Consider the following 25,606-nt stretch of genomic DNA (forward strand, 5'->3'; position numbering starts at 1 on the left):
GAATTTTAGGACCAAGCCAGAACCTGTCCGTTCTTATTAATATGCCATTAACGCACCCATCCTGAATGCAAACAGTTGCTTCATTCCTCTAAAATGTCTACTTGGTGCATGCATGGTCCACTTGATCAACGAACAGATTAAGTACATTCAGGTGAAAATCAGGTATTGGGTCTCAAGTGTCGGGATGGGCCTGGGATTAGCTTGTTGTGACAACCGTCAAAGCGAGGTGACTAACTTTCACTTGCTCATGAAGAGAGGCTTACATGAACTAACTGAAAATAGTAATTCAGCAAGTCATGAGGTCCAGATATTGACATTCTGGTGCAAAAATCAAGCAAGCTCATTGATCAAGAGGATACTCAATACATTCGATGATGAGCCGTCTTTTTTTTTCTCTCCCCTTTGAATGTAGTTGGTCATCCCTTTTCTTTTCCTGGCCATTCATTTTTTTGTGTGGCCCACTATTCCACTATGCAACGATAACACCTTAACCTGGAAATAGATGTTGGTTACATCAAAGGACGGCCTTAAATGCAACAAAGGCTAATTCATGCCAAAACAGCAATGTGGTGGGAGTAGATTGAAAACATGAAACTGCAAATAAACCTTTTTTTTCTAGAAAGGAAGTGCACAGCGTCCTAAATAAAAACATCCGGCGTGACATTTGAAAAGTGCTGAAGAAAGTCATCTATTATTATCAACATGATTGGCATCACAGTGGCAGCTCACCACTGTCTGCAATCACGACTTTCCGCTTGGGCGCACCGCTCTGCTGACCTTCAGCTTCAATCTTGTACACTACATCCATTCCAGATATAACTTTCCCAAACACAACATGCTTGCCATCCAACCTGTTACCAAGCAATCACTAGCAATTCAACGCAACCATTTATAAGGAATACCAGACAGAATCCGAGTAGTGGCATGGATAGCATAGTTACCAGCTGGTTGTTACAGTTGTAATGAAGAACTGCGACCCGTTCGTATCTGGACCAGCATTAGCCATTGATAGATGCCCTACAGCAAAAGAGAACTCAGCTACCAAGTTCCCAAAAAGGCAGAAAATCCCTGCACTATTTTTTTACTTGCAGTGGTCAGAATTTTTTTTCTTTCTAATGACATCAGAACTTTAACCATGGTTTTAAGACTCGGACTTGGTCGGATCCAATCCAGTTCAATACCGCAAGTTACCCACATGAGCCACCCCACTCAAGCGAGTCGGGCCAATTCACCCCCAACTAAGACTCGAGACCAAATGAGTCGGTCTGAGTCACTGGGTCTTTAATCCATGACTCGGATCCTCACCTTTGAGTGTGTGAAGCCATTACATGAACCAGCTAAGCAAAGGAAAGGAATGATCTAAAAATGTCCTTGTGATCAATGGCAAGCTTACCAGGTCCAGTGTGTTTCAGTTTGAAATTCTCATCAGCGAATTTAGTGCCATAGATCGACTCTCCCCCCATTCCATTGCCATGCGTAAAATCACCTCCCTGGATCATAAAACTGGGAATTATCCTATGAAACGAGCTCCCCTTAAAGTGGAGAGGTTTCCCACTCTTCCCTGTACCTTTTTCGCCTGCAGCAGGAAGGGCAGATATCAAATTTTATTAAGACTAGTAAAATGTATGTGCAGTTGCATGCAGGCTTCTGCCTGATTAGTGAACTTCTGATTCTTCAGGAAAAAAAAAAACTGAGACCCATTTGTCGACTTGCAGAGGCTCAACAAACAAATACAAAGAGATTGATGGACAGAAAAACTGAATATGAAAATACACATGGGAACATATAGGTTAACACCTCGTGTTAGCTATGAGTTAACTGCAGTTACAGTCTGCAGAAAAAAAAAAAGAGCCTTGTATGGGGCAGTCATGGCCAGTGTTTTAAATAGGTTACACTGTGTAGCATATAGTTTACACTAGGTAGCATAGCTTAGCCTTCATGTCATGCTGCGTAGCTCGTGAAAATAGTTCAAGCCATGTGTAGCCCCACATTACATGCTATGTAGCATGCATTACACGCTATTTAGCTTACGCTACATGTTATTTCTCACTAAATATAAAATTAATTAGTGTTGTAATGATTTTATTTTATTTTTTTATCGATTTTCAATAAACACTAGTTCATATTTTCAATGATTTTAGTAGAATAATATAAGCAACAGTATTAGATCAGTTTTGTTGCCATTTCTTTATCTTTATACATAATCTTTGCTCTATTCTTTCCATTATTTTAGGATGTGTTTCATGATATTTGGTGCAAGTGCAACCAACCACAACCTTAATTAAAAATTTACTAGTGTAGCTCACAATACATGCTATGTAGATTATGCCTGCAGTTCAGAGGGGTGAATGCTATTTGCTATTTAAAACATTGGCCATGGTTGCAAATACTTGAAGAAAAATTAAAGAACTTAATGAAATATGCATGTTGAGAAACAACGGAGCAAATTCAGAATAATAATAATAATAATAAACACAATATCAGTGTTGAGAAACACTAAAGCAAATTCAAAGCCTTATCCATCGTAGAAGAAGCCAGATCAAGCAAAACAATACAATTAAGATCAAAACAATGAACGGAATTTAAACACAGTTCGTATCCAAAGAGAGTACCTGATTCTGTCCTATGGTATGGAATGGGACATGACTGATTCTTTTACATTGGCAATGGCGCTCGCTAAATGAATGACCTTTGCCAAGCCCACATGGATATGCAATACAGCTCATGGGCACACCACACGTGCCAGCATGGCGCGTAGGTCCGAGATCCAATTGATCCATCAAGTAGCTCCGATCATGTAGATGCTTTCCCAAACATAAATCTGGTCCACTCAGCGGGTGGGACCTAATATTGGAAACAGGTGGACAGGTTGGAAAATGTCAGCCAAGTTTTTCACAGCCTTGCATTTGTTTTGCAAACTGAGGTCCACCTGACCAGTGGATCAACCTGATTGTTAGGCTAGGGCATCAATACAGTGGTTCCCTTCTGATGGATGCATTGTATCTTGGACCTGCATGCCATGCAGACGTGTGGTGAATACATGAGCCATATTGCACATGCTCATGGGCTTATGCGAAGCTCCTAAATGAATAATCTAAATCATCAAAGGCAGGTGCACCCGTAGTTCTAAAACTCATCTAGTCGACCCAAACCTGACCATCACAGCTCAACTTGACTCAACCAATCATTAATTTAGGGCCATCTGGTGATGTGGGCCTTCCACTCAGCACCGGACAGTGGGGTCCATAAATTGAGCGTTTCTATGGAGGGACATGCATGCCACGACTGTGTTTGTCACTATTGATGCCCTTGCAATTGTAGTTTCCCTGGTTCTAAAATGCATCTTCCATGGTTGGAAGGATACAAAAACTCCTTTTTTTTTAGTTGTAGGCGGATATCAGGCCTCAAAATTGAAACAGTCATCAACTTCTAGATTGACATGCATGTGAACACTATGTACATGTCTGACAACAATCCACCGTACTCTGCCACTGTACTACATAACCATCATGGTTGACAAGAATTAACTGAATCTGATGACGGCTGAGATCACGAACAGACAAGCTAGGATGGGCATGCTCAGCCACGTTTAGAGGTGTGTGTTTAGCTTTGCTAAACTTTTCATGTTTACAGCTATAGTAATAACAGTATCAGAATTTATAATGCGTATTAACTCATAACAGCAAGTTTGGGTTAAAGTCTCATACCATGCCATTGTACAGTAACTCATAACAGCAAGTTTATGAACTTGTCTCCATCTATAAGCTCTTCTTTTTCACGTTTTCGAATTGTAAATGTGGGGCCCGTTGATTGACGATCCAGACCATTTATGCGATGAGTGGATGACTCGTGCATAAAAAATCCCACTGATTGAAAGATCCCATAGCTTTTGGCTTTGTAAATGCATATGGGTGATAGGTGATGTAATAGATGATCAGATTATGAAAGAGTGCAAACATATTCATCTTGACAGTCACAAAACTAGAATTGAGACTATGTTTCTTACCTAGAATCAAGGGCTTGCTAATCCTTGCCTACAATTGTGTACAATTTGACAACTATCTTCTACGACATGTTTGCCACACTTGGTACTCACCTCTCCATGTGCAAGCAATGTGGGAATTGCCAATATTTTGTCAATCTAGACCATTGGCATTATGGGATCGCCATAAATGGGAGATGACCTAAAATTCTTCTAGATCAGACAAGTCTACCCATCCACCATATGGCGCTTTTTATTCACCTTTGGATTTGCAGCCTTCTAACTGAAGGGTTACCATTTCCCAACATCTAATCTGAGAGATTTTTGGCAAACCCCCACTACACTACAGCGAACATCAAAGCAACCACGAGGATCACTAAACCGTGGACCACATTTTTCTATGACGACAGTGTCCTCACCCCTTTTTTAAAAGGCGAGACTAATCCCTGCATTCTGCAGATGCATGGAATCACCCGCAGACCACATGCATCAGGTAAATCACAGGGAGGGGAATCGAACTTGCATATGTGGGGAGCAAACCTATGAACAAAACATGCATAAGCTCCCTAGAGATCCACCATTTTCACATGGCATATGTGACACTGTGGCACGTGTTGGAAGTGAACATCTGATCCATGCATAAGCTGGATCACCATGGGCAGATGACCTGAACATCCAATTGCACCTGATGGACAGAAAGCCAAGTTATTTTTTAAATCATGTATTTTTCAGGCACTTTTACATGACTAAAATACCCCTCTAAATCCATGTGACAAAACTACCCCTTATGTTTATAGATAAATGTGGGTCCCATGGATCACCATTCCAAATCCATTGATACAATGTGTACAAGGAACCAGTTCAGTGGGTCTCAATGGTTAGTGGCCAACTATTCAATAAGGGAGATTTAAAAGAAGTGATACATAGATTGGTCTAATAGTTATAGATACAACTCTTGAAAATAGATGATGGACCCGATTGATACATCTGTTGGACTGATTACACATTCAACTTACGCATGTAGTCCACCTGATGATTGGATTGTTTGATCTTCACACACTGATCCTCATGGTGGGTAAATGTAACAATTGATTACAACACACCCTGTTGTCTACATGGTGAGTCATGTAAGAAGTTGATTAGAATCCTTACAGAAGGCTTTGCTATTTTTACGTCAATGCAGGATTTGGAATAATGGTGGTTAGTCCAGTCGTGCATAAGGTGCGTCCCTATAGAACCGTAACAGAATGTTTTACTACTTTTACATCAATGCTGGATTTGGAATAATGGCGGTTAGTCCAGCTGCACATAAAGTGGATCCCACCATTCATAAGATCAAATGGATGGAAAAAAAGGAGGAAAAAAATAATGAAGGTCCAAATTCAGTAAGGTTTGGATTTTTTAATAAATTTGGAATTTTAGGTAGCCATTGGTCATATTGTTCTCAGATTCGATGTGCTGGACTCTAGACAGGTCGGGTTCTTTCTAAGTCAATTCTTTTTAATCACTGTTAACTGGTTCCAATCTGGGATTGAACTGGTGCATTCTTCTTTTATTTGGTCATACAATGCCCCAAAGAAGGTTGCGGCTTTTGTATGGTTGGCTAGTTGGAACAAGACTCTCACTATGAATAACCTCCAGAAGCGAGGCCTATTCCTAGTCAATGTTTTCCCTCCATGTTGGAAGGACAACGAATCAGTTAATCACATATTCCTGCATTGTCAGTTTGTACAGGAGATTTGGGACAACTTCCTGTCGTTGTTTGGTTCTCACTGGGTAATGCCAAAATCCCTACCCAACCTACTGTGTGCTTGGCAAGGTGGTGGTACTATAGTAGTAAGAGGGGAAAGCGTGCTTGGCAATTACTTTTGTCGGCGGTCTTGTGGGCAGTATGGCAGGAAAGGAATAACAGGTGTTTTAACAACTTGTCAGGAACAGCCTGGGGGTATTTTCTAAGGCAAAACACCGTCTTAAAGAGTGGGTAGCCTCCGTGCCTGCGATGAAGGAATGCTCCCTTGCCAGTCCGTCATGGAATGATCTGTAATTTCTGTTTTTACTCTTCAAAAGGCCTGAGGCCTCGGGTGTAGGTTGTCTACTTGTGTGTTTCTCCTTTTACTTCATTGCGCGCGCACATACATACTATGTGCGTGTGTGTACACTGTACACATATGATACCAAGTCTGTCAAACCCCAAATCCAGCAACCGACGCACGTGCCACGGTCCCCTATTTGAGCACGCAATGGGAGAATTTGCAAAAAACTTTGTTTTAGTAAGGTTGTGATTTTCATGCGGAAGAAAACCCGAGGTCTCCACTTTACTATACTTCATTCATACTTACAACAAATGCACAAGTTTCATTATATATTACAATTTGCAGTAGCATCTGTAAACAATCTATGCCAAGCTACACCTGCTGCTTATCTTAGCTTGAAAAATTCAACAATCACAAGAATAAGCTTAAGAAAGCCCAGTGGGGCCCATCAGTCCCTTATATATTTCCATCACTTACCGATGTTCCAACAGCTAATATTTCCATCATTTACCGATGTTCCAACCACTAATAGGTTTGTGATTCCAATCATCCAAAACTATGCCATGCATGAGCCAACATCCAACCATCCCATGGTTCCAACATTCATAGACATGCACTGCATGGATGAGCATCTAACCATTTCATGGTTCCAACATTCATAGACATGAAATGCATGGATTGGCATTCGAACATCCCATGGTTCCAACATCCATGAACATGCAATGCATGGGTCAACATCCATCATATGGTTCTAATATTTCCATGATGCGCATGCATGTATGTCTAGCATATTAAGGTATTGCGAGTAAGTTACGCATATCCTCGGATAATTCTAAGCCTTGCTAGGAGGAAACAAATGGCCTACACCAAGTTTTATAGGCATAACAATAGGTGACTAGGTAGGCACCGCTTACCATGATTAGGTAGCTAAGTGTGCACTCTACACGCACGGTCAAGGGTTAAGCGAGTGTTCACACTTCCGCCTACCCAAGTGGTTGAGCGAACATCACACGTTCTCATAGTTAACCAACCAAAACAAGCATCATAAGATCACATGGTTAAGTGGCCCCACAGATATCACAACTTCACATAGCTAAGTGGCCACACAACCATCACAAGTTCCACATAGTTAAGCGATCACTCAAATATCAACAAGTTCACATAGACAAGTGGCCACACTAATATCACAAGTTCACATGGTTAAGTGGTCATACGAGTATAAAAAATTCACATAATTAGGTGGTCACACAAGTATCAGAAATTCACATAGTTAGGTGGCCACACAAGTATTACAAATTCACATAGTTAAGTAGCCACACAAATATCACAATGGCCTACGGATGGCAATAAATGTTATGATGGTCCCGTTATCCAGCGGACAACAGCCATAAACATATACATCAAGGCGGGTCTTGTTGTCCAGTGGACAATGCGGATTTAACACATCATCAGGGTGAGTCCCGTTGTCCAGTGGACAACGTGGATATACATATACATCAAGGGGTCCAATTATCTATTGAACAACGTGAATTAAACATACATCAAGGTGGGACACACTGCTTGCCAAACACATACATCATGGTGGCCGCCAAGTTGAATGACAAATAAACACTACAGTGGGTCGTGGAGGGTATCAACGGTGGGGTCATTATCATTGTTGCTTATAGAAGTGGGTCCACCTAAGATTTAGCTTTGCCTTATTTCTAGAGAATCGGATGGACAATGAGGATATAACTCAAACATCACAGTGGACCCTGGGAAGGTCTCAATGATGGAGATCATTATCACCATGGATCCTGTGGTGGGGCCCACTCCCTGGTGCCCCACGTATAGGTTGGATAGAAAATAAACATCACATGGCAACCCATGAAGGTTTCAATAGTAGGCATTAAATTTCCACTGTTTATGTGGTGGGACTCACCTAAGATTTGAATCTGGCTCATTTCTAGAATCATATCCTAAAATGAGCTCGAAAAACAGACGATGGCATGGAAATAAGACACATAAACAACAATGGGGCCCACGAGCTTTGGATTCAAGCTAATATTTGTGTTTTCCCAACATCCAAGTCTATGTGACGTTGTCAATAGGATGGAAATACACATCATGGTGGGGCCCACAATAATGTAGGCCCCATAAGGTTTCAAGGGTGGACGTCAACCCTCACTACTTTTTGTGGTGTGGTCCACTTGAGATTTGGATTTGCCATACTTTTTGGATCATGCTCTCAAATGGGCTAGAAAAATGGATGGACAATGTGTATGAGATACGTGCAGCAGGTGGGCCCCGCTGTCCAGCGGACATATAATGTGGGTGCAATGCAAACAGTGGGTGGACAGCATGAATGCAGTGCAACAACAGGCAAGTCCCATTGTCCAACGAATGGAAAGCGTGTGCAACATGTACGTAGTGTGGTTTAAGGGCTTTTCGATGGTCGGTGTTCAGCCACCCTGATTTCCCATAGTGCGAACTATTCAGGCAACGGTTCAGCCACTTTTTCAGGCCTCGAAGGAAAGAGAAAACGAAAGGGAAATATGAGAGATGACTCACATTGCTGGCATGCAGGGGTCCCCTCCGCAATCAAGTCGGCTTCGCCACCTCCTTTCCTTCTTCTCTCTCTCTTCATTTCTCTTTTCTTTTCTTTTCTTTCTTTCTCTTTTCTTCCTATCTTTTCCTTTCTCTCCTCTCTTCATTTAGCTTCCTTCTTTTTTCCTTCTCTTTTGTTATAAACTCTTAGATGTGTAGAGAACTAACTAGGGGTTAGGGTTGTAAATGTAGTAACCCTGAAGAGTTAAGTGACTAAGTGAAAGGTGATATAAGGGTGAGGTACTTAAGGCTTAGTAGAGTGTATGAATTAATGGAGAGGGAGGTGAGGTGTAGTGGAAGACATGCATTTGGCATGTGAGAGGTGTGAAGAAGAGAGAGAGAGTTAGTGGCCCACTTAGTGGAGGGTGATGTAAGGGTAGTGGAGAGTGAAGTAAGAAAGAGAGTTAGTGGGGTGTGTTGGAATGGGCCATGGGCTTAACTTGGTCAAGTCCCACCACCATAAGGGGGTGGTGATGTGGAAAGTGAAGTCAATGGTCTCCCTCTTTAGTTTTTTGTCAAACTTTCCCTTAGTGCCTTGTGCGTGCATATGTACGGGACGTACACGTGCTCACTTACAAGGGATCGTACATGTGCGAACTTGTGCCGGGTGCGAAAATGCGGTCACACACATACGAGTAGTCATAGCACATGCACATGTAATTCCAAATGGGCTCAATAAATATTCCGGTCTATTACAGTCTACTCCCTTACAAAAAAATTGTCCTCCAAATTTAAAATAATACATAGCAATCCAAAACAAGCGTAGGTATTTATCTTTAATCTCAACCTCACGCTCCCAGGATGCCTCGTCCTCACTATGATGTAGTCGTTGAACCTTCATTAGCAATATTACCTCTATCCTAAAGACTTGCTGCTCCTTCTAATCCAAAATGCAAACTAGTTTCTAGATGTAAGATGCATCCTCACGAACCTCTATCAACTGCCAATCAATGATGTGCAAAGCATCTGGCTCATATTTCCTCAACATCGATATGTGAAACATGTTGTGGATGCTAGATAACTGAAGCGGTAGAGCGAGTTGATAAGCTACAATGTCGACCCTCTTTAGGACCTCGAAAAGCCCAATATACCTTGGGGCTAGCTTCCCCTTTTTTGTCGAACCATGTCACTCCCTTCATTGGTGATACCTTAAAAAAAGGCACGGTTGCCCACTGCAAATGCCAGGTTCCCCCTACAATGATCTATGTAACCCTTATGCTTTGGGCTTGTATAACCTTTTTATGATGATGGCTATCTTTTCAATCGTCTCTTGCACCAACTCTGACCCAAGTAAGCTATTTTCTCCAACTTCTGTCTAACAACTTGGGGACCTACCAAGTCTTTCCATTCAAAGCCTAATAAATAAGGGGTCATACCAATGTTCGCCTGATAATTGTTGTTGTAGGCAAACTCAATCAAGGGCAAGTAATTGTCCCAATTTCCTTTGAAATCCAGCACATAGGCATGGGATCTTAGAGAATCTGGTTAACCCTCTGTCTGCCCATCAATCTGAGGGTGATAGGCGATGCTGCAATTCAGGGAAACTCACATAGCCTTCCGAAAGCTTCACCAAAACTGCGAAGTAAACCTAAAGTCTCAGTTGGACAGAATGGATACCGAGACTCCATGAAGCCTCACTATCTCGTCAATATAAAGCCTAGCCAACTCATCCATAAAAGAGGAAGCACGCGTAGAAAGGAAATGCGTAGACTTGGTTAGTCAATCAACGATAACCCAAATGACATTATGACCAGGATGTGTCCTTGGCAATTCCATAATAAAGTCCATTACGACATGTTCCCACTTCCACTTAAGAATCTGTAATGGCTGCAATGCTCTTAATGGTCTCTGATGCTCTGCCTTTACTTGTTGGTAGGGGAGACATTTAAACACATAATCGACGATTTCTCTTTTCATATTATTCCATCAATACTACCTCCTCATATCATGGTACATCTTGGTTCCGTCAGGATGGATAGTGAACTTCGAACGGTGAGCCTCGTCTAAAATCTCGTCCTTCAGGTTAGCCACATTTAAGGAAACATAGCCTCCCCTAGAAGCGCAAATCACATCGGCACCAACTTGCCAATTAGGCCTACTACCTTATGCACCCACACAAGTTCGCGCATGTGCGAACCCTCGTCAATGAGCACGTGTAAGTCCCGTTACTCCCGTACACTTACACACACAAAGACAATTTAAAGAAAGGTTTGACCAAAGACCAAAGGGGATGACCATTGACCTCACTTTACACCTCACCACCCCTTTTGGTGGTAGGCCTTGAACAAGTCAAAGCCCATGGGCAAGAAGCCCATGTCCCATTCTAACACTACCCACTAACTCTCTTTCTTACCTCAATCTTTATACCCTCATATCATCTTCCACTAAGTGGGCCACTCACCATGTCTCTTATATCACACCCAACTACATGGCCTAGTCACTCTCTCCTCTTCCCACATGCGGCAATGCATGTCATCCACCACACATCCCACATGCACCAATGCATGTCATCCGCCACACCTCCCACCTCCATCCACTAATGCATGCACTCCACCAAAGCCATTGCTACCTCACGTCTACACCACACTCCACTCACTCACCTGACCCATGAGGGGTTATTACACTCACAATCTCAACCCCTAGTTAGTTCTCTACACATCTAAGAGCTTGTAGCAAAAGAGAAGGAAAAGAAAAAAAATTAAAGAAATGAGAGAAACAAAGTGAAAGAAAAGAGAGAACGAAGGAAAGAAAGAAAAGAGAAAAGGAAAAGAAAGAAAAGGAAGAAAAAAGAGAGAAAGAGAGGAAAGAATGGAAGAAAGAAAGAGAAGAAGGAAAGAAAGAAGAGAAAGGAGAAACCGGGGCCGATCCGATCATAGAGGGGACATCGTGCGCCGACGAGTGAGTCATCTCTCACTCTCCCTCCTTTCTCTTTTCATTAAGGCCCGAGATTGTGGCCGAACCCACGCTTGAATGGGCCCGCACCATAGGGAATAATAATTATCGAATACCCACAGTTGGAAAGCCCTCTCAAGCCCACCCAATGCATGCACCACACCCACGTTGTCCATCCATTGGATAGTAGGTCCCACCTGTTGTTTGCATCGCACCCGTGTTGTCCACTTCCCTGGAGGGCGGGTGCACACGCTACACGTACCCTATACACGCTACTCATCCATTTCCAACTCATTTCAAGTGGACCGCATCACAAAAAATGAGGATTGAGTGTCCAACTTTGAGACATTTCGTGGCCCACAGGGGGTGGACCCCACCCAATTTGCATGTCTCCCACGTTGTGGGGCCCGAAAGTAAGGTGGATGCGAAGCTTAAGTGGGCCGCACAGCAAGAAGCAGTAAGGACAATGACATCTACCATTGAAACCTTTTCAAAGGGCCCACTGTATTGTTTACATGCCACCCAATCTGTCCCTGAGGTCATGCGGACCTGGACATGGGCGGGGCTCACCGGTGATATAAAATCCAAAAGCTCAAGTGGACCCCACCACAACAAACTGTGGGATAATGATGTCCACTGTTGAAACCTCCTTGGGCCCACAGTTAGGTGTTTTAAACCCATGCTATCCATTCATTTTCTTAGCCCATTTATGGGCACGAACTCAGAGATAAGGCATATCTAAATATTAGATGGGCCTCGCCATGTGGGATAATGGGGCCACAACACCTACTATTGAAAACTTCCAAGACCCACTTGATGGACGATTGCTATATGCAACTCTCTTATGATGGACAACTGAATGAAAGAAGCCCACCGTGCATTTTGGTGCACTATTTGTTGGACAATGTGCCGACCATGATGTATATATTTTGTCCACACCATTCCACTGGACAGCAGGACCCACTTGATGTATATGTTAATCCACGTTGTCTACCAGACAGCGTAATGCAAGTGCATTTCACACCGGGCTCAAGTGGGGTAGCCTGTGGGATGCGGGGACACACTCGGGGTGGGTGACCCATGTGATTTGGGGACCACGGAGGAGGTCTTGTATTCGAAACTCCTCACTGAGGGTGATTAATGCAGAGGCATTTCACACCGAGCTCGAGTGGGGTAGCCCATGAGATGCAGAGACATACTCAGGGTGGGCGGCCCATATGATTTAGGGCCCACAAGCCCACGAGGGGGGTTCGACCGAGGTCCTAACCCATGAGATGTGGGGCGTGGGCTATGAGATAAAGGGATTAATTCGTCATACTCTAACAGTTCGAGCTTTTAGAGCAAGTGGTTAATTATCCTGCATCAAATTGGTATCAGAGCAGGAGGTCTTGTGTTCGAGACTCCTCACCGGGGGTGATTAATGCAGGGGCATTTCACACCGGGCTCAAGTGGGGTAGCCCGTGGGATGCGAGGACACACTCAGGGTGGGTGACCCATGTGATTTGGGGCCCACGAGGGAGGTCTCGTGTTCGAGACTCCTCATTAGGGGTGATTAATGCAGGGGCATTTCACACCGAGCTCGAGTGGGGTAGCCCATGAGATGTGAGGACACACTCGGGGTGGGTGCCCCATGTGATTTGGGGCCCACGAGGGGGGTTCGGCCAAGGTCCTAACCCATGAGATATGAGGCCTAGACTATGAGATAAATGGATTAATTCGCCATGCTCTAACAGTTCGAGCTTTTAAAGCAAGTGGTTAATTGTCCTGCATCATAGCAGGACCCACCTTGATGTTGTATTCAAACCACGTTGTCCACTAGACAACGGGACCACCTATTATGGATGTAGTATATCCACATTATCCACGGGACAGCGGAACCACTGTGATTTTCATTTGCTACCCAACATGTGAATAAGACCACGTGCGCCCGAATGTAAGGGAAAACACAACTATCACCTTGATCTAGTGGCCATATGGGCCCACCTAATATATGTGTTTTATGCTTATGACCCATCTGTAAGCCCACCTAATATATATGTTTTATGCTTATGGCCCATCTGTAGGCCTATGTGATGTGCGTGCTAATTAACTATGTGAATTTGTAATACTTGGTGACCACCTAACTATGTGAATTTGTGATACTTGTGTGACCACCTAATTATTTGAATTTGTGATACTGGTGTGGCCACTTAACCATGTGAACTTATGATACTCGTGTGGCCACTTAACCATGTGAACTTCTGATACTTGTGTGGCCACTTAACTATATGAACTTCTAATATTGTATGGCCACTTAACTATGTGAACTTGTGATATTTGTGTGGCTACTTAACTATGTGATCTTGTAATGCTCGTTTCAACCGCTTAACTATGAGAACATGCGATGTTTATTTTGCTATTCGACTATGCGTACATGTGTGGCACTTGCTTGACCACTTGGGTAGGTGGAAGTGTGAACACTCGCTTAGCCCCTTGAGCATGTGCGTATAGTGCACACTTAGCCACTTACTCACGGCGAGTGGCACCCCCCGAGCCACATGATGTTAGGCTACTTGTCTCATCCCAACGAGGCTTAGAACTACCCGAGAATATGTGTAACTTACCCACTTTACCTTGACATGTTTGACATACATAAAATGCGCATCATGAAAATGTTGGAACCATGGGATGTCTTGGATGTTGACCCATGCATTGCATATTCATGAATGTTGGAACCATGTGATGGTTGGATGTTGACCCATGCATTGCATATTCATGGATGTTCGAACACCACGGGATGGTTAGATTTTGACCCATGCCTTGTATATTCATGGATGTTAAAACCCTGGGATGGTTGAATGTTAATCCATGCATTGCATGTCTATGAATGTTGGAATCATGGGATGGTTGGATGTTGGCTCCTACATAGCATGTTTATGGACGATTGGTACCACAGACCTATTAGTGGAAACATATAAGGGACTAATGGGCTCCACAGGTGAAAGCTTCTAAACCTCGTTGTACCAATCTAGTTTCCCACATTATAAAGCTGAGTCGAGTGAGCAAATGGGATGTGCAACAAGTACCCACTACCGAGATCGGATGGGAAAAAAGTTTGACCACCCTAGCATGTCAGGAGTGTGACAAATGGGTCCACTACCATAGGTCCGGGTAGGTGAGTACATGGGATGTGCAATAGGTTCCCACTGTCGAGGTCGGGTAAGTGTTGGGAATGAGTCCTAACCAGCTCAGGTGGAAATGGCGTCAGTTGTTTATGGAAGTTAACTGTACAATTGGATTGTATCCATGATCCCATAGTATTCATAATCGCATCACATTTGTACATGCATACAGGTACCTTATGCAACTTATTACTCGAGTAAGTCATGCTAAGGTATAGGAACACCTCATATACAAGAGATGTACTCATTAAGGTTACCTAAGTTTATTCTTGTTGTTGTTGAATTTTTCAAGCCAAGCTAAGTAGCAAGAGTAGCTTGGCATGGATCGTTTACAGACGCTACTTTGTATCCTTTTGTTCTTTTAGGAATATACAAATTGTAACATGTAATGGAACTTGGGCATTCGTTGTAAGTATGAATGAGGTATACTGAAGTAGAGACCTTGGGTTTTCCTCTACATGAAAATCACAACCTTATTGCTCGGATATACTCGAACAAAGTTTTTTGCAAATTTCTTCATCACGCGCTTGAATACGAGATCGCGGCTTAGATATACTCGAACAAAGTTTTTTTTGCAAATTTCTCCCATCATGCGCTTGAATACGAGATCGCAGCACGTGTGTCGGTGTCAGATTCGGGGCATGACACACACACACACACACATATTGTTCTCCGATTCATGATGGAAGCTATGGCATAAGTTTGATGCCAGTTGCCAACTTAGGACTAGCAATGAGAGCACAAAACTCCCATAGGCACAATGTCATGGACTATTGCATAGGTTGATTACAATCATGCGCTATGTAATATACGTAGGTTGATTACAATCAATAGGTGATGGTGATGGTGATGATGGTGATGATGCCATTTGTCTCATCAAAGGGTTTGAATCTTCTTGTAACTATATACTTGTAGGCCCCTAATCAAACGGTTCAGAAGTTCAAATCTTGGCAATCATGTGGACTCCATTGCGGTCCACAAGGAGATATGATCCTATGATGCAAATTAGGTGACCTCCTATTTACATTAACTTGAATTAGGTAGGATGATACATTTGCTTAATCCTATTGGATGTTGACGATACCTGAGCATTACACGCCGTAGAAGGCAAGGTTCAGAAGTTCGAATCTAGGCATTCATGTGCCACGCCACCTTGGGGGCCACGTGGAGATAGAATCAGATGATCAGAACCATCTATATTCAGTATGCTAACCTAGAAGTGCCACTATTGGAAAATTACATTGAATAAATGGTTTTCCCAATTAGTATGTCCCAGGTAGGATTCCTATCCCATGCTCATACTTTCTCAATGTGTCAAGTCAACTGCATTGGGAGTTCCCATATAATACTTCTATTGCTAAATTTTGAGTCCTATGGTTGCTCTTGAAATAAACATTGTAATTAGAGAAGAAGTCCAAATCTGAGTATCTGCATCGGTGTAACATAAACTTAAGGAATAACCTAACACTTAAAATGACAGAGACAGTGTTGGCTTACCTGTGCAAAGTGCTCGAAAATTCTCTGCGGCAATGACAAAAAACAAATAGAGATTAGGTGACATCCAAAAGCCATATGAGAAAGCACTGGAATAATCGACAAAATGGCAGTGGGTTGCAAGGAAAATAAAATAGCAGGACAAAAGTAAATGAACTGAAAAACTAGAAGACCATGTATTCCAAAAACTAGTGTACCTGCTGTTTTAGGCACAGTTTTACCAAAGAGGCCCATGACAACACGACCTGCAAGAAATTAGACCATCATTATTCTGGACTAGCAAGACAGGAAGTGCATATTTTATCATGCTAGACAGACTGAACCCAGCTATGCATAAGGATTTAAAAAATACAAAGACAAGCACAATGATATGCGTACATACCAGCAGGTTTGCCACCAATCTCAACGTCGAAGTAAACTTTATGTGTCACTTCTTGCAGATCTTTCTTAGCCTGAAAGATCAAGATCTAGATCATTTATACAGAGCTGGTACAATTTCTTGGTAACACCATAGTAACAGTAGCGATGCTAAAAAAGTTGCTAAAAGAGACATTTATTCTAGGAAAGTTGGCAACCAGGTCGTGCTAGTGTCATAAGGATTTCATTTTAGTTTTATGTTTCAATTAGGAGTATTCTAAGGAGATTCAAGGAGTAAGAATATATTTGATCCATGAGTGAGATTTATCTTGCCTTTAGGGTTTTGTTTTAGGAAGATATAAATAGTGTCTCATAGGACTTTAAGGCGTGTTTGGTTTTCCAATTTCTTGTTTAATGCAAAGTAAATGAGCCATCATTATCATTTCGAGATATTTGTTCAAACAAAAATTACAGCTCATAAATCAAGAGTCAAATACACTTATAAAGGAAACAGGTAAAGGAAATTGTACTCATTATTTTTTAAAATTATAAAACTACCATTTTTAGAATGATTTCTGGGTGAAACCAGTGTTTTAAGTATCAACGATATCAACCAATATATCCCCCGATATATCTTGTATCCCACATGTGCGATGCGAAATACACAGGTAGTGGGATATATCCCACGTGTTCGATCCGGTGAGCATTTTAGATTTTTTATTCCTTTTTTTCCATATATCATGTTAAATTAGTGTCAAATTGTTACAAATCCATGATTTTCATGTTTTGTATGAAAAAATCATGGATTGGAAGCTTCGATTTCAAGATTTGGAGGAGATGGGCCGAGTTGTGGAAAATTGAAAAAAAAAAAAAAAAAACCCAATTTCTTGCAAATCGGTTGCAATTTGTGTCCAAACATAAAATCAAACATTTAAGTAAACTAATCTAGTGATTCTTCTTTTGCTTTTGAATTGTATTGCTTGTGTTTCCACACGTCTTCGTATAAAATTTTAAAAAAAAAATAAAATCCCAATTTCTTGCAAATCGGTTGCAATCTTTGTATCCAAACATAAAATCAAACATGTAAGTAAACTAATCTAGTGATTCTTCTTTTGCTTTTGAATTGTATTGCTTGTGTTTCCACACATCTTCATATATTTATAAATTATATGAGACTTTGAATATACTTGCATCAATTTAGTTAGACAACGCATGGATTAAGACCTCATGCAAAGAAAACCCATTATATGCACTTATTTTTTTGTAATGTTTTGATTTATAAGTGTGTATTGATGTCTTTTTTAATAACAACTAAAATTCCATTGAAAAATTCGACCAATTTCTCAATGTTTTCCCATGTTTCCAACAACAACGATACATTACGCGATACAACCGATATATCCCATGCGATAACCAATATGTATCCATATCCCGAGGGTGCGATACAGAACGCGATCCCGATATTTCGAATATTAGGTGAAACAAACAATGTTTAGCAAACCTATCATTGCAATCAAATGTATGTGATGTCACCACAAATTACAAAAGTAATCATTACCATTTTCCAGCCATTTACTATTATAATTGGAAAATTAAACAGGCCCTTAGGGTGACTAGGCTTTGTAGAGGTTTAAGGCATGTTTGATTTTCCTAATTACCTGTGAATGTAACGTAAATGGGTTATTATTACCTTTTACAATTGTTTTTTTGTTTGTTTTTTGAGAAATTGTTGCCTTGAAAATTGTGGAAATTTTCATTGAATTTTTTGTATTTATACAGGCACAAAAATGTGGGGCCCACCGTGATGAATATGTAAAATATCCAAGCCATCCACCGTTCCAAAAGCTCATTTTAGGGCATGCATCCAAAAATGAGGCAAATCCACAGCTCAAATGAACCACACCACTTGAAATAGTGGTTATAATGAACCTCAATTGTTGAAAGTTAATGCCTTCCTAGATCCCACATTGATGTATATTTGCCATCCGACCTGTTCATAAGATCGTACAGACATGGATAAAGGAAAAAATAAACAAAAAAAATCAGCTTTATCCAAAATTTCTGCGGCCCCCAAGCAATTATCAACACTAGGCATTCAATTCCCACTTTTTAATGTGGTGTGGTTCACTTGAGCTTTAGATCTGCCTCATTTTTGAGCTCATGCCCTAAAATGAGCTGGCGGAATGGATGAATGGAATGGATATGATCTATACATCATGGTAGGCCCCACAGTTTTTGTGCCCCAAATTTCTTCCCGTCACTGTTTTGCGCCAAATTTTAACCTATTGACATCAACTTTGGGATAAGAGGAAATACAGGTGCAAATAATGATAACTACATTTACAATATATTTACATTGTAATATAGAAATCAAACAAGCCCTTAGAAACTTATATAGTGTTACTATTTCAAGTCATTTGAATAAATTCTCTATCATTGTCTTGCATGTTTGTGTGGTTGTGGAATTTTGGGAGTTAGTTGCAGCTTCTGAAAATATACTAGGGAGAAGAATAGATCGATCTCATCCGCCATTGACCCGCCCAGCCCATCTTTTTGGTTGACTTCTACAGAAACAAAAAGGTTCCTCCTTTTGCCTTTTTTCTCTTATTTTAACTTGAAATTTGGAAAAATGGAACATTACCATGCAGTCATAGAGGCAAACATGGCAAGCAGTTGTAATGATCAGGACAGCTGATCTAGTGGGCCACCATGTAGATGGGATGTAAGAATACTAAATTAATTGACGATATTGGTTTGTTATTATTTATCCCACCAAAGCTCATATCACACTACGAATGTCAAAATAATTCGATGTTCTTTGAAAAGTCTTCACCCCTGATGGACTGCAACAAGCTCGAAATGGATGCAAATCATACATGATATCGAGTTTGTTTTGCATGTCTCACAACTGAGTGGGTATCAACCCACAGGGGCCTAATTCCAGAGAATGCCCAATGATTGCAACCATCCATCCTGTGGTGTGGCCCAGTTGAATTCAGGATCAGCCTGATTTTCAAGTCCAATAAGAAGCTGAGAAGGCACACATGATGGATGGATCAGATGTCGTGCACACATCACGGTGAGCCCCACACATCGTGTTGTGGGTTAAGCTCAACCCACAGAGTTTTGTAGCAGCTCCGGCATTAATGAAGAGATCGACCCCATCTGCTGCCGATCCAGTGGCAGATGAAGATACAACGCTGACTAACATATTCTGAAATCTGAACAGACGGTGACATCGAAAGGCGATCCAAACACACTCCCACACCCGTCAAGGGTGACGACAAGAACGACGACAACAATAACCCTAAGCTTATGGTGTTGTCTGCAGATGTGGGGCCCATGTGGTGTATGTATCACATCCAACCCCGTCTATAAGATGGATCCCCTCAGGCTACCAGCAGGACCTAGAAATCAGGTCGATCCAAAATTATGGTGGGCCACATCACAGGGAACAACGTGGGAGGGAACGCCTCTCGACCCTTGATTCTCACCAGGGCCCACCTGAGCTGCAGAACAGCCCGATTCTTGTCCTGACCTTTCATCCAGAGAAGGTGAAAAGCCCGATCGCCTTCCAATCAAGGGTGGATATCCCCTCTCAGCTTGTCCCATGTGATGTGGCCCATTTGACTTTCGGATCGAGCTGATTTTTCGGCTGCGAGAAAACACTAGGCGTCGCATCTGATGGACGGGTCGGATGTCGTGAATACATCACGTGGGGCCCACTTCTACCCAGTAGCACAGTTAGCGTGGAATCAAAGGCAAAAAACGCAATGAGAGAAGAGTACCTGAATTAGGGCTAGAGAAGAAAGTAAAGCAGCGAAACAAATGAAGAGCTTCATCGTCCTCATCTCTCTCCTTCTTCTCCGTTCAGTCGATCTTATGCCCTAGCGCCCCGCCTCCTTATATATACAGCTTATCTTATTCTGCCTACTGCGACAAAGTTTCCAGCGTATGTCGCGCCGAGTGCGGATCGTCGCGCAGGGAATTCCTGTGCTGTCGCTTCTCATTAGTCCACGTCATTGCCGATGACACGGCCTCACAAAACACGGACGTGGATTGGCCAGTGACACTGACACTAGCCAATGGCTAATGTTCGGTGCTCTGTGGGCTCCACCATCATGTTTGTGTTTCATCCATGCCGTCCATCAATTTTCTTGAATTATTTTATAATGTAATCCAAAAAATGAAGTAGATCCAAACCTAAATGGACACACCACGAGAAGCAGTGTTGATTCCCGAGGGCATAAAAGTTTTGGATCAGGCTAATATTTGCCTTTTCCCCTTCTTAAGTCTAAGGGTTTGTACGAGGTAATCAACCAATTAGATGTTAAATTAATATTACAGTGGACCGTGGGAGGTTTTTAATGGTACACATTTGGCCGATACCATTTTCTGGCAGTGTGGTTCACCTGATATTTGGATATATTTTTTTCATGAGATCTAGCAAGGAAAAAGAAATAAAAAACTTAAGACATGTTTTGTGAGACCGTTATAAATTTCAGCTTGACCAAGGCTTTTTATAAACTTGAACAGTTTTTAATGGTAGACATCCAATTCCTACTATACTGTCCACTTGAGATTTGATTCTGACTTATTTTTTATATAAAAACCTACAATAATTTTATTTTTTTAAGATGGACGTAATATAAAAACTACATCATGGTGGGACCTATATAAATTTTGAGTTTTTTCCTACAGTCTCCTTCACATTTAAGCCAGCAACTTTATTACACCCGTCCAAACTTACTATACCAAACTATGCCCACGATGTACGGGCCAGACCAAAATACCTCCGCCATTTCTTCTAGAAGTGGATTGGCTTGTGTGCGAAGACAACGCTGACGCTCAAGACCTCCGAGTTGTACGAACGGTTCAGAAGAGATCAAAGTTACATGGGCCCCACAGTTATGTATTCATCATATACACTACGTTCATCCATATTTCAAGATCATTTCATAGCATTAACTGACCACATCATAAATAGCAGCAGGAAATTTGATTTTCACCGTTAAAATTTTCGTAGGGCCCACCAAAACATTTATTTTCCATCCAATCTATTCATAAGGTCACAAAGACCTATATGAAGAGGAAAAACAAATTTCATATTGATCCAAAACTTTCGTGACCCCTAAAAGGGTTTTAATTGTAAACGTTCAATCCCCCATTGCCTTTAGAGTGTGGTCCACTTGATAGTTAGATCTGTCTAATTTTTTATCTAAAGCCTTAATATGAGCTCGCCAAATAGATGGACGGTTTGGATATAACGCATACCTCATGATGGGACCCACAAAAGCAGTGGGGGATTGTCGTGGCAGTCTATATGTGTGTGTGTGCGCGCGCGCAGTCTGCCACGACAATACCACCATATTGGTAGTAATGCCGTGGCAGTCTATACAATTTTATTTTTTTATTTTTTTTTACAAGGAGAACTTTTTCCCCCTACATTTTTCTCTAATGCATATTTATATAAATATGTATATATAAGCATATAAAAATTTAAATATCTCTTTTTATTCATTTATTTCTTTATTCATTTAACAACCATATCTCCTAAACCAGAATGAGTTACTTTGACATATCATATATGATTTTGGGGTAGGAGAAGCTCCTTTAGCCAACCAACCTAGTTATTTTCCAAGATTCCATCAGGTCGATGGTCGAAAACCCATTTCATTCACTTCGCGGTTAATTTTAATCAGTTCGCGGTCAATTTCATTCACTTCATTGTCAATTTCACTCACTTCGCGGTCAATTTCATTCACTTTGTGGCGATTTCTATTCACTTCGCGGTCAATTTCAATCAGTTTGCGGTCAATTTCATTCAGTTCGCAGTCAATTTCATTCAGTTCACAGTGAATTTTATTTACTTCATTCACTTCACGGTCAATTTCATTCACTTTGTAGTCAATTTCAATCAATTTGTGGTAAATTTCATTCCCTTGATTCACTTCGCGATGAAATTCATTCACTTTACTGTGAACTTCACTCTTTTCGCAGTCAATTTCATTCACTTCGTGATCATTTTCAATCAGTTCGGGATCATTTTCAATCAGCTCGCGATCAATTTCATTCACTTTGCAATTAATTTCATTTATTTTGCGGTGAATTCCGTTCACTTCGTGGTCAATTTCATTCACTTCCCGATGAATTTTACTCACTCCGCAGTCAATTTCATTCGATTTGCGGTGATAATGGAAGCAAATAGTGAACAAGGGAAAGCCATTAGGCGAATCGACCTAGATGCTAGTAAGCTTCTCAGGGAAGCGAACAAGTGTGTGAACATTGACAAGTCAATCTTATGAAGCGTGCCCGGGGTCGAAATTGACAATGAGTTCCACTAGGGTGGTGCTTTCCATCATTGGCTTTCATCGACCTTATCAGGGTGAGATAGATTACACAAAGGTAAGAAGAATGATTCTGGCCACGAAATATCAACGCTCCTCCTAGTCAATCACATAACTCATTAAGGTCCATTGACATTCCTACAAAGTGACTGAAATTCACCGTGAAGTGAGTGAACTTCATCACAAAGTGAATGAACTTTATTGCAAAGTGAATAAAATTCACCGCGAAGTAAATGAAATTATAAGTGGACTACACCACATGAAACAATGATCAATGGCTATTAAAAACTTTTTTATGGGCCACAAAAGTTTTGGGCCAAGCTGATAGTTGTGCTTTACCTTCATCCATGTCCATGTGACCCTATTAACATGTTGGATGGCTAATAAACTTCGCAATCAATTTCACTCACTTTGCGATCAATCTCACTCACTTCGCGGTCAATTTTGTTCACTTCGCGGTCAATTTTGTTCACTTTACGGTGAATTCCATTCACTTCATTTACTTCGAGGTGAATTCCCTTTACTTCGCGGTGAATTTTCTTTACTTCACGGTCAATTACATTCATTTCGCAATGAATTTACTTCACTTCACGTGAATTCCATTCAATTCATCTACTTCGTGGTGAATTTTCATTCACTTCGTGATCAATTTCATTTACTTCGTGGTGAATTTCCTTCACTTCGCGGTCAATTACATTCACTTCATTCAATTCGTGGTGAATTTCCTTCACTTCGCGGTGAATTTCCTTTACTTCGTGGTGAATTCCATTTAATTCATTTACTTCGCGGTGAATTTTATTCACTTCATGGTCAATTTCATTCACTTCACAGTGAATTTTCTTCACTTCATAGTCAATTACATTCAATTCACGGTGAATTTTCTTCGCTTCGCGGTGAAGTTTACTCATTTCGCGGTGAATTCCATTCGATTCATCTACTTCATGGTGAATTTCGTTCACTTCATAGTCATTACATTAACTTCATTCACTTCGCAATCAAATTCTTTCACTTCGCGGTTAATTTACTTCACTCTGCGGTCAATTCCCTTCAAATTGTGGTGAATTTCCTTAACCTCACGGTCAATTCCATTCACTTTGTGGTGAATTTCCTTCACTTTACGGTGAATTTCCTTCACTTCATTCACTTTACGGTGAATTTCTTTCACTTCGTGATCAATTTCATTCACTTTGTGGTGAATTTCCTTCACTTTATGGTCAATTCCATTTACTTCATTCACTTTGCGGTCAATTTCCTTCACTTCATGGTGAGTTTCCTTCACTTCACGGCCAATTTCATTCACTTCGTTCACTTCGCGGTGAATTTTCTTCACTTTACAGTCAATTCCATTCACTTCACTATGAATTTCCTTCACTTCACGGCCAATTCCATTCACTTCGTGGTGAATTTCCTTCACTTTGCTTTCAATTCTGTTCACTTCGCGGACAATTTCAATGTCTATATGTCACGCCCTGAAATCCGGGTACAACGTGTGCACCCTCAGGCCTAAGTTTCAGTTCGTAACTCGTACACAAAGTGTACTAACTTAATTCCTTAATCAATTTAATTATATGTGATTATTACATTTAGTATAAGTTCCACCATAATCCCAATCACACATACATAAACATTTAGCACCAATAAACTATACATATATAAATCTTAACAATCAATTCCATTCACTTCGCTGTGAATTTCATTTACTTTGTTGTCAATTTCATTCACTTCGCGGTCAAATTTCCTTCACTTCACGCCCAATTCTATTCACTTCGCGATGAATTTCTTTCACTTTGCTGTCAATTCTGTTCACTTTGCGGACAATTTCAATGGCTACGTGTCACGCCCTGAAATCCGGGTACAAAGTGTGCACCCTTAGACCCGAATTTCAGTTCGTAACTCGTACACAAAGTGTACTAACTTAATTCCTTAATCAATTTAATTATATGTGATTATTACATTTAGTATAAGTTCAACCATAATCCCAATCACACATACATAACATTTAGCACCAATCAACCATGCATGTATAAATCTTGACCATCTTAAAAATAAAATAAACCTTACAAATTATTCATTTATTATACAATCATACTACGATTATGTTTATTTCATGCTAATTTTGTTTCAATGAAATAAATCTAAATAATTTATTAAAATCTCAAAATCAATATTGATATGCATTATACGTTAATCAAACTATGCTAACAAATAAATCACATAATTAAAAATTGTCTAATATCGTCACTTCATCTTTAAATAAGTATGACCATGTTTCACGTTGGTTGTGTTCAGATACAGTAGATCATTCCGGTTCTTGCGCCACATCATCTGTTAATAGTTCATCTGTACGGTTTTTCCATCAATAAAAATGTAACCTGACCAGACTTAGTGAAATAACCCAGCATGGTTCATAACTGTAGCAATTAAAATAATACAAAAACATATGTACAATGATATGGATGTAAAATGATGTATAAATGCATCAGATGAGATGATCGTCCATCTGCTTTGGTTGGAGGTCATCAACCCACATCCACCCGTTGGGTAGGCCTAGTCATAGCTCGCATCTGGTAATGCTCTACCAGGATCAATATTTCTTCCAGGGAGGGTCCCTAGGATCGACCATGCATTATGCAAATGCAATGAATAATGGATGATATATAAATACATATTTTTCATATTTGGCATAGTTATCTTCATCAGAATATTCACATATAAATTTAGCGTACAATTATCATATCAAAATACTCAAATCAG

General features: G+C 40.9%; 1 protein-coding gene and 1 long non-coding RNA gene across 3 annotated transcripts; both read right to left on the minus strand.

Annotated features, from left to right (window-relative positions):
* Positions 1 to 580: 580 nt before the first annotated feature.
* On the minus strand, positions 581 to 20,450 carry LOC131249073 (peptidyl-prolyl cis-trans isomerase CYP19-4-like). 2 transcript variants are annotated; one of them, XM_058249640.1, is made up of 7 exons: positions 20,294 to 20,450; positions 16,531 to 16,600; positions 16,346 to 16,393; positions 16,152 to 16,175; positions 1,394 to 1,576; positions 942 to 1,017; positions 581 to 851 (listed from the first exon to the last, which is right to left on the minus strand). In XM_058249640.1, exons 1-7 carry the CDS (start codon positions 20,354 to 20,356, stop codon positions 713 to 715), a joined length of 603 nt encoding a protein of 200 aa, XP_058105623.1. In that variant the 5' UTR covers positions 20,357 to 20,450; the 3' UTR covers positions 581 to 712. The 2 variants fall into 2 exon arrangements, with proteins under 2 accessions (XP_058105623.1, XP_058105622.1); XM_058249639.1 differs by having other exon boundaries at positions 16,531 to 16,615; positions 20,294 to 20,373.
* On the minus strand, positions 19,862 to 20,286 carry LOC131249074 (uncharacterized). Its single transcript, XR_009172664.1, has 2 exons — positions 19,950 to 20,286; positions 19,862 to 19,893 (listed from the first exon to the last, which is right to left on the minus strand). It is a non-coding gene; the product is annotated as an uncharacterized LOC131249074 (long non-coding RNA).
* Positions 20,451 to 25,606: the final 5,156 nt, after the last annotated feature.

The sequence above is a fragment of the Magnolia sinica genome, chromosome 6 (genome assembly GCF_029962835.1).
Source record: "Magnolia sinica isolate HGM2019 chromosome 6, MsV1, whole genome shotgun sequence".
Lineage (NCBI taxonomy): Eukaryota > Viridiplantae > Streptophyta > Magnoliopsida > Magnoliales > Magnoliaceae > Magnolia > Magnolia sinica.

Excerpts from the sequence above, each read along its gene's own strand:
- LOC131249073 (XM_058249639.1), bottom strand. The coding sequence starts at position 20,356 with ATGAGGACGATGAAGCTCTTCATTTGTTTCGCTGCTTTACTTTCTTCT. Across the intron at positions 16,176-16,345 it reads AACTGTGCCTAAAACAGCAG|AGAATTTTCGAGCACTTTGC; the intron begins GTACACTAGTTT and ends TCATTGCCGCAG. Across the intron at positions 1,018-1,393 it reads ACTGAAACACACTGGACCTG|GGCATCTATCAATGGCTAAT; the intron begins GTAAGCTTGCCA and ends CTTTTGCTGTAG.